General features: G+C 30.5%; 1 protein-coding gene across 2 annotated transcripts; it reads left to right on the top strand.

Annotated features, from left to right (window-relative positions):
* The first annotated feature begins 1,125 nt into the window (after nucleotides 1-1,125).
* LOC107495101 (probable plastid-lipid-associated protein 11, chloroplastic) lies at nucleotides 1,126-3,456 on the top strand. Of its 2 annotated transcripts, none has more exons than XM_016116185.3 (3): nucleotides 1,126-1,755; nucleotides 1,996-2,061; nucleotides 3,200-3,456. In XM_016116185.3, exons 1-3 carry the CDS (start codon nucleotides 1,268-1,270, stop codon nucleotides 3,297-3,299), a joined length of 654 nt encoding a protein of 217 aa, XP_015971671.1. In that variant the 5' UTR covers nucleotides 1,126-1,267; the 3' UTR covers nucleotides 3,300-3,456. The 2 variants fall into 2 exon arrangements, with proteins under 2 accessions (XP_015971671.1, XP_020980898.1); XM_021125239.2 differs by having other exon boundaries at nucleotides 1,996-2,065.
* Nucleotides 3,457-11,450: the final 7,994 nt, after the last annotated feature.

Here is an 11,450-nt window from a genome sequence, read left to right as displayed (position 1 = left end):
GGATGTCACCTGCCTCCTGAAGTCTCTTACTACTCGCCACTTCATTCATACGTTGATACCTAGCTTCTCTGACCGACACAACCTTCCCCCGTAACCTCGTTCTGTTCATCTCCATAATAACCTTCATGACTCCATTCTTTGTTGTAAACCGGATGAACGCAAACACGTACAAATTATCATTTTTTTATTTTCGTGAGATATAAATATCATTTATACGTCCCGTCCAGTTGAACAAGTGGTACAACTCCCTTTTTGATATATTTTCTGAAAGATGATCTACAAAGATAGAGAACGATTTATTTTCCAAGCGACAGAACTCGTCTCGATTTCAAACTCTCGGATCTCTACTCAATTGCCTAGTTCTATCCCTCCCGGTGTTTCTCACCCCTTCTCTCTCATCTTCAAAAAATCCCACCTATAACATGTTGTTATGATATTTTTATTATTATTTTTTGTTTGTATAAATTTTTTTCTATCTTTTATTATACTGTATTTATGTTGTGTATAAATTTTTTTTGTTTTTAATTTGGTTTTATTCATATAAATTTTATTTACTTCTTATTGTAATTTTGTTGTTCATGTAATACATGTTGTTGGTTGTAATTATTATATAATATTTTTGTATAATTTTTTTTTGTTTTTTTATTTTTATTGTATTTCTTATTGTACTTTATTTTTATTTTTATTATATACTAATTATAAGTAACAAAAGAATCATAGATAATAAAAATTTATAGTCTAAAATAAATTAGTATTCTTTTTTTATGTATATTATTATTTTTTATTGTTTTTTAGTTCATATAGTTTTTTTTATCATTTACTGTTTTTTATATTTAATATTTAGAATGTTTTTTTAATTTTTATTTGGCTTTGTTCATTTTTATTTTTTTATTTATATTTATTATTGATCTTTTTAATAATTTTTTATCTAAAAATAATTTTAAAGAGTATAATCTAAATAATATTTATTTTATTATAATCTATTTGATACAAGAATTTTTAAACAAAATTATATTAACACAAATTTATTTTTCATCAAAATCAAATTTGTAAAAATAATTTTATACAAACTTCTCTTTACAAATTGAAATCCAAACACTCCATTAGTCTAACTAACTAGTTCGACAAGTAGATTTCACTCCATTTCTGAACCGCCAATTTTTTCAAGGAAAAGTTGAGACACTTGATTGAATTTGAAACACCCACCACACTGACTAAACGCCATGAGACTCACAGCCACGAACTCCCTTCCCTTCCACCCGTGTCCATGGCCACCACAACCCTCCTTCTTCCCACACCCTTCAAACCCCAAAGCCCTAATTCAAAACTCTCCGTCCCTCGTTGCTACTCTCACCCAAGGTTCACCTGCTCTTCCGTCACCGCCCAATCCCAATCAGCCAGGGAGCGCCTTCTCGTCCTAATCTCCGACCAGGACCGCGGCCTCAGGACGCAGACTGACCCTGCGAGGCGTGCCGCCATCGTCGAAGCCATCGACGCAATGGCCGAACTTGGCGCCGGAACTGTGACCACTGACGACTCACTCTCCGGCACGTGGAGGCTGCTTTGGACCACCGAGAAAGAGCAGCTTTTCATCATCGAGAAAGCTCCCCTGTTCGGAACACGTGCCGGCGACGTGTTGCAAGTCATCGATGTCCAACAGAAAACCCTCAATAACGTCATCACTTTCCCTCCCGATGGGGTTTTCTTCGTCCGTTCCGGGATTGAGATTGCGTCGCCACAGAGAGTCAATTTCAGGTGAATTAGGGCAAACTACTTCTTTTGCAACTGGAAAATGGTATTTTAACAAAGTACCTCGAAATATCACAAAAATTTGATAAATTTCGCCAAATTGGTATAAAACTTTTTGTGATTTTGGAGGGACACGAGTATCTTTTATTCCTGCCGGTGCTATTATATCGGAATAAAATTCTTTCGATGAAGAAAATTCATTTACTGTTGTTCAACACTTTTAAAGTCTGACATTGGTTGCTTTAGATTTACTAGTGCAGTATTACGTGGGAAGAATTGGGAAATACCGTTGCCGCCATTTGGACAGGGTTGGTAGGTACTTTAAATATACAGTGTAGTTGAAGTAAAATGTTAGTTATGTTTGGTAGATTTACTTGCTGACTGATTATTTGTGTGTTTGTGTTTACTCCATTTAGTTTGCTTTTACTGATGAAGCTTAATTGAGGATTTAGAAACATAGATTAAATGTGAAGTTATCTTGTCCAGCAGAGGATTAGTATGGAATAACTTCTGATGCATGAATTCAAGCAATTTTTTTATTAATTTATTTTTATATTTTTTATTTATAAATACTGTCCTATTTCTGAGACCTTATAGTAAGTGTTTATTTATTTATTTATTTATTTTTTTACCTTATTGATATCCTGAGACATTATTGGAGGCAGCTTAAATTTTTTCCCTCTCTTCATCATGAATTTGTCTTCTCTTGAATTTGTTTTTTTTTAACCACGGTTGATAAATCAAGCAAGTCCACAAACTCGTGTTATGTGAGAGTAAGTTTTAAGACCCTAATGCAGAAACCCTAAAGATACACAGATAATGAGCATTATTCATTTAATGTAGAATCAAGATCGAAGAGAGAAGAGAAATGATGATGAAACTTGATTTGATTGAAGATTAGGGGTAAAAGAATATGTTTGGGCATTCTTATAAATAGGTAGATAGTACATCTCCAAATTTGTTGTCCTTGAATTAAAGGTACTGAACATATTAGTCCCTAAACAGATGAAAAATCTTTGCATAGTCTTTGAGCATTAAGAATTTGAGGCATATTTGTCAATTCTGATCCTTAACCACCATATATAATTACATATTAGTAGTATCTAAAAGGAACAATATGATTGATATTTTCAACACTTAGAAAATATTATGTGGGATTACATTTCTCAAGGACTATTGTGTATGGCACTGTTTTTGTTAAGGAGAAATTTTTGGGGTTTGCTCATAGAAGAAACTGTACACAATTGGTTAAAATCTTACATGGCATCCCAACAGTAGAAATAGTTTGTTGTGTTTTCCAGTCTTTTAGAGAAATAATGATCTACTTTCTAAGCTTTTTCTTCTATTTGTCCGATCCATCTCTGTTGTCTCCTGTTTTATCTATTTGACCAATAATAGGATGCCTTTTCTTCAAGTTTTAGTGTTTTACTTTGTTATCCTGTTTTGGCAGGTTTGATACTGTTTACCTTGATCGTGACCTTCGAGTTGCGAAGGATATCCGGGGAGACTATTTAGTTGTAGACCGGGCTTCATATAATTGGAAAGAATGAAAGGAGGAGTCTTCACTCATTGTATGTGCATATTCATTCAAGAATACTTCTTACTCAACCAGTTGTGCTACCTACAAGTTTCAGCTTGATAGACTTTGTTGAAACGTTTCAATTTCAGAAAAAGTTGACAATCATAATGCAATACATTCTCATGCTACATTTGTGCTATTATCATTAACATCAGGATTAGTTTTCTAAAGGGTTAAGCTTTTTAGGGGTTGTAGAGAAAAAAGCTGAAAACACAAAGATGGCAAAACAATACAATCCAATGGGTGAATGTCAGACTCTGACCATTTTTCTTTTAAAAAGTGATCCCAGCTATTCATATTAGAGGGACATAATAAAGTTATTCATTGAGTTCGTCAATTTGGATGAGTAGGATATTGTTAAAAATAGTAACAATGTGCCATATGAAGAAACAAGCAAGAGGAAAAGTTCTTAAAAAAGAAAAAGCCTTGTACCAACAAAAACAAGATAGAAAATCAAAACTAAGGAGTTCCGGTTGATAGAAGTGGATGGTAAAATCTTATACATCATTTGTTATGAGCATTGTTATGTAACATTTGGTTTTATTCTATTTTAACAACTTGTTTTATTTCTCATGTCATCTTATAAAATAATATTTGTATAACTTAAATCTTTATCTTATTTTTAATGCATCATTTTTTGAATTTACAGTTTGTTTGAAAATTTAGACATTTTGGGACTGAACATTGGAGCTCAACTCTGAACTTTCATGGTATCATCTAGCAGCAACTTATCAACATGTGTTTTTTATAACCAAAAGTGATCGTTTCTGAATTTTTGTTGAATCCATTTTTAAGGGTGGATAAGCTTTTGTTCTTTAATAAAAAATGTCAAAATTAAAAATTTGGGAATCGCAGGTGCTAATTCTATTTACCACTGGCTATAAAATTCAGTTTTTGTTAGTCTACATATTTCCTCTAATACTATAGATAAGGTCAAACATTTATTCCTTGAGCACTCTAAAAAAAGAATCACAGCTTCTCAGAATTTATTTCCATTGATTTTGACTCAAAACAGATAATTTCGTAACCCCCCAAAAGTTAGTGTTATGGGTACTGTACATGGTTAGATCGGATTGAAGCCCAAAAGATGTCAACTTAGAAGAATGTTAGAATATATGATTTAATTCAATTTAGTAAAGATACTTATAGTGCCAATTTAGGATTGATGAGAAGTGCATTGTACTTTTGAGACAAATGCACACATACTTTCCACAACCCATATGGTCGCTTTTGAATTTTAATATGGAGGCATAGCTGGTGCTAAACGCTGATACGGGGAGGAGGGGTGTTTGATATGGGGGTGGTATCAGGAAAAATAGAACTCGGACCGTGCGACTGAAAAGATGTAACTCGGTGCGAGTTCCTGCTGCCAAAGCGGATCGTCCGATTTGATGCTATCCCACCATGTGTCGTTGGCCAGGTGCTCCCTAGAGACGGTGTCCATTTAACACAACCAACCCCTTCTATTGCATGCGTACCCTTTCCCTTTTTTCTCCAGCCAACTTCGAAGCCTTCATCTTCTTCCTCCCTCAACCATTTCTGCTTCATCTGTTTGAACTCAAAAAAAATCCAAATGTCAAAAAAATCAAAACCTAGAAATGTTGATCGTCCGAAACTTCACATTGTAAAAATTACTTTAAATTATTTTTTTATATACATGCAAAACAGAACCTAACAAAAATAATATAAAAAATATTTATTATATAAATAAATAAATACAATAAAAAATATAAAAGAGAGTATTATAAATTTTATAATGTTAAACAAAAAAAAAATTCTATAATTTTTTAATATTATCCGTACTCTTTAATTTAGTATTATTTTAGACTATAAATTTTCATTATTTATGACACTATTGTTATTTATAATTAATTTTTTATTTATTTTGTCCTTTTTTATAGGATTATAGTTTATATTATACAAAATTTTAATAATTAACGTAGTATATAATAATTACAATTACAAATTTTACAAAGTAAAAATAAAAAATAAAATAAATTAATATAAAACAAAGATAGAATACATTAAAAAATAATACACTTTCAAAAGGACTATATCATCCATTCCTAACACTCACTAAAACAAAAACAAAAACTTTACCAGCAACTAATTTTTTTCAACCCAACAATACAGACCCCACACCCTGAGAAAGAAGAAGAAGAGAAGTCGAAAAAGATGAACAAACTTGGATCTGATTTCATTTACCGTGATCCACAACTCGGACCATGCGATTACTAGAACCTACTTACCCAACGAACAAAACGGACCATCCGATTTGTTCCATGAGAAATCGCAGCGTCCGATTTCCATGATGTGAGTTTCATCTCCTCCAAGCAAAACGGACCATCCGATTTGCATATAAATTTTTGGAAACAAAGAATTCGGAGGGTCCGATTTCTCCACATCAACTCTGATAAAAAAGCTGTCCCACATAATGATATAAAACCCTCGTCTTCCATAACCCTGCAAGGCACCTACACCCCTCCATAACCAAAAGAATCAACCCCATATGATATGGTCACTCCTTTTTTTTAGATATAGCTGCCATAGCTGGCTTACCTCCTTTTCGAGAGGAGATATCAATCACCACTAAGTTAAAAATAGGAGTAAGGTATTTTATTAACCTTTCATCCGCCACTTTCAAAGATTTTATTTATAACAATAGAAGGATAAGGATCCAATGTCTGACAATGAGCATATATCAATGTCTTTTCTATTGGTTAAGCGATATTATTTTCTGTACTAGAAGCATTTAGATTGAAGTTATTTTCCTTCTACTGGCTATTATGCTACCTGAGAGTATAAAACTATGTCTAACAAAATTGTTTGACACATTTATATCTCACCTTAGACTATATCACAAAGCTTATGAGGGATAACAAAAGAATTACCAATGTTGATGGAGCATTTGGTTTTTTAAATTATGGCCTACCATTTTTGAGTTTCAACTACAAACATGTCACGGAGATCTTATAGACTGTGTTGTAGGTTGTTACTTAGCTTAATTTTTTCTAATAAACTAAAAGTTCTCTATACTTCATTTTTTCATAGGAAGCTTTTAGTTTATAAGGTGAAGTTAAGCTAAGTAAGTGATGACCCGCAACCAGAGTTTATAAGATTTTCTTAATGTGTTTGTAGCTCAAATTTAAAAATGACAAAAAACTATAATTAAAAAAATCAAATAGATCCGTTAATATTATGGGTGGCAAAACGGGTCGAGTCTGCCGGGCCAATCCACTAAACCTGCTAAAAAGACAGGTCGGGCTAGGATTTGAAGCCCGCTAAATTAAAAAAAATCCGTCAAACCCGCACTGCCAAATTGGCGGGTTTTGGCAGGGTGAGGCGGGGCGGTCCATCGGGTCGAAGTTTTTTATTTTTATTTTTTATTAAATAGAAGATTGGTTATTATTATAAAATTAATAATTATAGAATTTTTAAACACTTTTGTTTCATTTTTTATTTTTATTTTTCTTTTAGTTATTAACTTTATTTATTTTATTTTACAATTTTGTATATATGCTCAAATTGTGTGATTTATTTTTTAAAATAAAGATGATTTTATTGACAAATATTATTTTGAACAATTTTATTGTTGTTAAAAATTCAAAAAAAATAGTAAAAAAATTATATTATAATTTGACTATTTTTTATTTGTATTTTATTTTTTAATTATTATTTTTGGGTTAATTTTAATGAATTTTATTTTAAAAAAAAATGAGTCAAGCGGGCTAACCCGCCAACCCTCCAATCCGACATAAAGTGGGACGATTTAACATTTTGAACCCATTTTAGTTGGTAGGGCAGGCCGATCCGCCCTATTTATGAGGCGAGCCTAAACGGGACGGGATGGGACGGGTTGGGGCGGACTAGCCTGGTTTGTCACCCCTAATTAACATTGATAATTCTTCTTTTTCCTCATAAGATTTGTTATCCAATCTATAGTGAATAAGTGAAATATTATTAAGCCAAAAATAGTTTCGTTGGACATAATTTTCTACCCTCAGCTAGCATAATAGCTAATGGAAGAAAAATAACTCAAATCTAATTGCTTTTAGTGCAGAAAACAATACCACTCAACCAAATAGTGAAGGAATACTATGTGTTCATTATCCAAAATATAATCCTTATCTTTACCTATATCCTTATGAATCCATTTTTGGTAAGTAAGAGATGAAAGATTAATAGAACACTTGATCTTTGTTTTTTTAGACTTGGTGGTGACTAATATCTCTACTCCTAAAAAAAGTTAACTGGTTATAGTTGTCACATTTAAAGGAATAGAGTGATCATATACTATAGGAAAGTTATCAGGTATACATAGAAACACTGGTATTCCAGTTGTTTTAATCGTTAATTTTAATTAATATATATTATATATATTTTATAATTCAGATCAACGGTTAAAACAATGGAAACACCGGTGTTCCCGATATACCTGATAACCTTCCTATACTATATGATATGTGAAAGGTATAGATGGATTTGTCCCAAAAGGACAATGCACCTCCCATCAAGCCTGATAGTGTACGTATATCTATTAAGCTGAATTAAGTTATATATTTTAACTTCCTTTTAAGTTGACATCTTTTTCTTCAGTCGGATCAAATCAAGCACGGTTATCAATATTCAATAGGAATGAAACTTTGAAAAGCTATGATCTTTTTTTAGAGTGACTTAGAAAGAAATGTTTAATCTTATCTATAGCATTAAGAGAGATAAACAGACCAACAAAAGCTGAATTTATACTGTCAATGGTAAATGAAATTAGCACTTGAGATTTTTAAATTTCTGATTTTGACATTTTTAGTTTAAGAGCAAAGATTTGTCAACCCTTAACAATGAATTCGACAGAACCGACCATTTTTGGTAAAAAGGAGAGATCTGATGGCAAGTTGCTACTGATGATGCCATGAAATTAGAGTTGAATCCCAGTGTTCAGTCTCAAGATGTCAATAATTTTTAAACAAGGTGTAAATTCAAAAGATGACGTACTAGAAATAAAGTAGAGTTTGTACAAGTTTTATTTGATAAGGTGACATAAAGAGTAGTACAATAAGTTAAAATAGAATAAAACTAAATGCTATCTAATAATGTATAAGTCTTTACTATCCACTGTTCTATCACCCTGAGATTCTTAGTTTTGATATATACAAGTTTTGGTTTTCTCTCTAGTTTTTGCCGGTACAACGTTTTTGACTTTTTCTTTCTTTTTTTTATTTTTTTATTTGAGTTTTTATTTCATTGTTAATAACAAATAAATTAACGGTTTTCAAGTTTGTTTTACTATCTTAGTACAGGGAGCATAAATGACTCTTATAGGTGTTTTAATGTTTCAATTATAGTGTTGATGTAAATTAAAGAAGTAAAATTTAAAGATAAAAAAATAAAAAATATTATAGATAAAATAAAATGAAAAAATTAAAATAGATGTAAGTAGACAAAGAAGAACAAATGAAAATAAAGAATTTTAATTAAAATATAAAATAGAGTATATGTGTTTTAGTTTAAATTTAAAAAAAAAATACTTAAATTTTTCAATTTTAGTCAATAATATTAGAGAGACTGAGAATATTTTTGAGATATCTATGACATGTTTCATAATTCGAATTCAGTTTAAATTTTAACTAAAATTGATTCTGATATTTTATTAGTATCAATTGAAGAGTTTTTTTTAACGTATTAATTAATAAATTGGACCATTCAATGATTTATCAATATAATTTAAACCGACTTATTGAAATTAAATAATACAACAAAAATTAACAATAATTTTAACTTATATCTATTTGCTTAAATAACTTTTCTAAATAATGATATTTTGTGCTTAACATGAGAAAGAAACTTGTTGCAAAGGACACGTGGACCAACATAAGGCCAAAGTTAAATTGAACACCAAAACCAAATACCTTCTTATATGTTTAAATTTGTGTTTAAATTATGTTTAATTTAATATATTTAATTAAATTATATAAAATTTTATTGGTTGTGTTAATGTTTTTTTTTTAAATTAAAATTTAATAATATTTAATTATCTATAGATACCGGCGGATATCCCTAAATAAATAAATAAGATCCGTAAAAAGATAAAATGGAGATGGAAATATTTTACTAAATATAAACGAGAGATGGGAGAAGAATTCCAGTCCCATAAAAATTCATTGCAATCCCTAAATATTACTAAGGAAATTGAGATAGACTAAAAGTCTTGCAAGAAGGTACTCACGATGTCAAAGAAAGAAAGATAAACTAAAATACTTGTATATAAATATGAAATGGTGAAGATGAAAGAATGAATGTATACGTAACATATTGTAAATTTGCTTAAAATTCTAGATCACACTTTTATAAATGTGTAGCTTTTTCAGAAGACTCATCGAAATCTTCCACCACTAAGAGAATAAAGTGTAATTTTTTAAAAAATAATATTAAACACTGAATATCATCCAATCTTTTGAAAAGATCCACTCCCGTAAATTGACAAGAATCCAAAAATGTCAAGGTATTAAAAGGCAAGTTGAGCTGCACCAAAACACAATTTCAATTTAAAAGGCAACTGAAGTTCTATTGGACATCCACTTTCTCAAAACACATCCGTACGCCGAAACTAAAGAGATTAAACTAACATTTCAGTTTTACAAAGTATTTGGAAATAATTTTCAAATATAGGTCAAAAGTCACATATGCCCAAAAGTTAAATATGTTGTGAAAGAAAACAAGTTGGTCAAAAATATATTAAAAGAAATTATTTCATAAAAACTCACTTGCTATGATAAAGTATTGTAATTTTGAATTAATATATTATTTTAATTAAAATTCTTCCTAAAGTATTTTATCCACTTTGGCAAAAAGTAGTATATATTGAAGAAAGAGAATTGCAACTTTAGACTTTAGTTGCACAAGTTGAAAAGGGGTTTCCCCATGAAAAATGAAATAGAAAACGTCAAGTCAAAATGTGATTTTACGAAGTTAGCCCTTTCCAAAAACCCTAATAATACAAGGTGCATCTTCCTTCGTCATCAAACCCAAACAAATAAAACCACAATCCATTGTCACCTCCAACCGCCATGACCTAACCAACAACAACAACCACTAGAAGCACCATCAACAACCACCATGCACACCCAGCTATATATTAAGATTGAAATAAAATATAGAAATGAAAATGTAGCATGTGGTCGTTTTGGTATATTTGATTATGGACAAATTTGTGGTAGTTGACTAGCTAATTGGATTGCATGTGATGTTTGAAGTCCCATTTTGTACCCCACTATATTAAGGTGTATGTGATTATGATGCAAATCCCAAAAGCTCACGTGATATTGGTCCAATCATCCTAATCAAATTGGAATTGGAAAGAGAGTAACATTGTTGAGAAGCCGAATCTGGTGCCCACTTTTTACTAGCAAAAAATTGGAATCTAGTTCAACAAGGAGAGCCCGCTGTACGGCATAAAACACAGCCTCATTAGTAGCTTCTTCGTCTTGTCTTCTGCCCACAACTAGAACCCCCTTTTTCGGATTATACTAGTGCATAACCGCACAATCATTTCTTTTCTATGGACCAAAAACCAAAAAAAAAAAAAAGAGAAAATATGCTACTATATTCAAAATCAAGGAGAAATCTTAAATATGAGGGGTGTTAGGGAGCATAAAAATATGCTACTCATTTTTTTTTTGCTGATTAAATGCTGGCCAAATTTTAATAAAAGTGCTGGTCCTCTAGATTTTTTCATTAAATATTACTCATACACTAAATACTCTTAATATTCTATATAAAAACACAGTTATTATTAATTAATTAATTATTTATTTCAATTATTTTTTAATTAACAAATAAAGAAAATAAGTCTTTGATTATTAAGAAAAATACTTGCGTCAAAATAGTGTTTATTATAAAAAATGTATACACCTCGCAAAATTGAAAATCAATTACTAATCAATTAGTATATATATAATGCTACACGTTAGATTAAAAAAACTAAATATTTATATTTATAATAATCACACGTTATAGATAATATAATCAAATTTGATTTATTTTAAAATCAAAATTCATAAATAATATAATTAAATTAGATTTATATTTATAATTAAAATAAGGATAAAAATATAAAAATATAGTA

Source organism: Arachis duranensis, chromosome 6, assembly GCF_000817695.3.
Source record: "Arachis duranensis cultivar V14167 chromosome 6, aradu.V14167.gnm2.J7QH, whole genome shotgun sequence".
Taxonomy (NCBI): Eukaryota; Viridiplantae; Streptophyta; class Magnoliopsida; order Fabales; family Fabaceae; genus Arachis; species Arachis duranensis.
The sequence above is the reverse complement of the archived record's forward strand: the minus strand, read 5'-3'. Positions and strand labels throughout refer to the sequence as shown.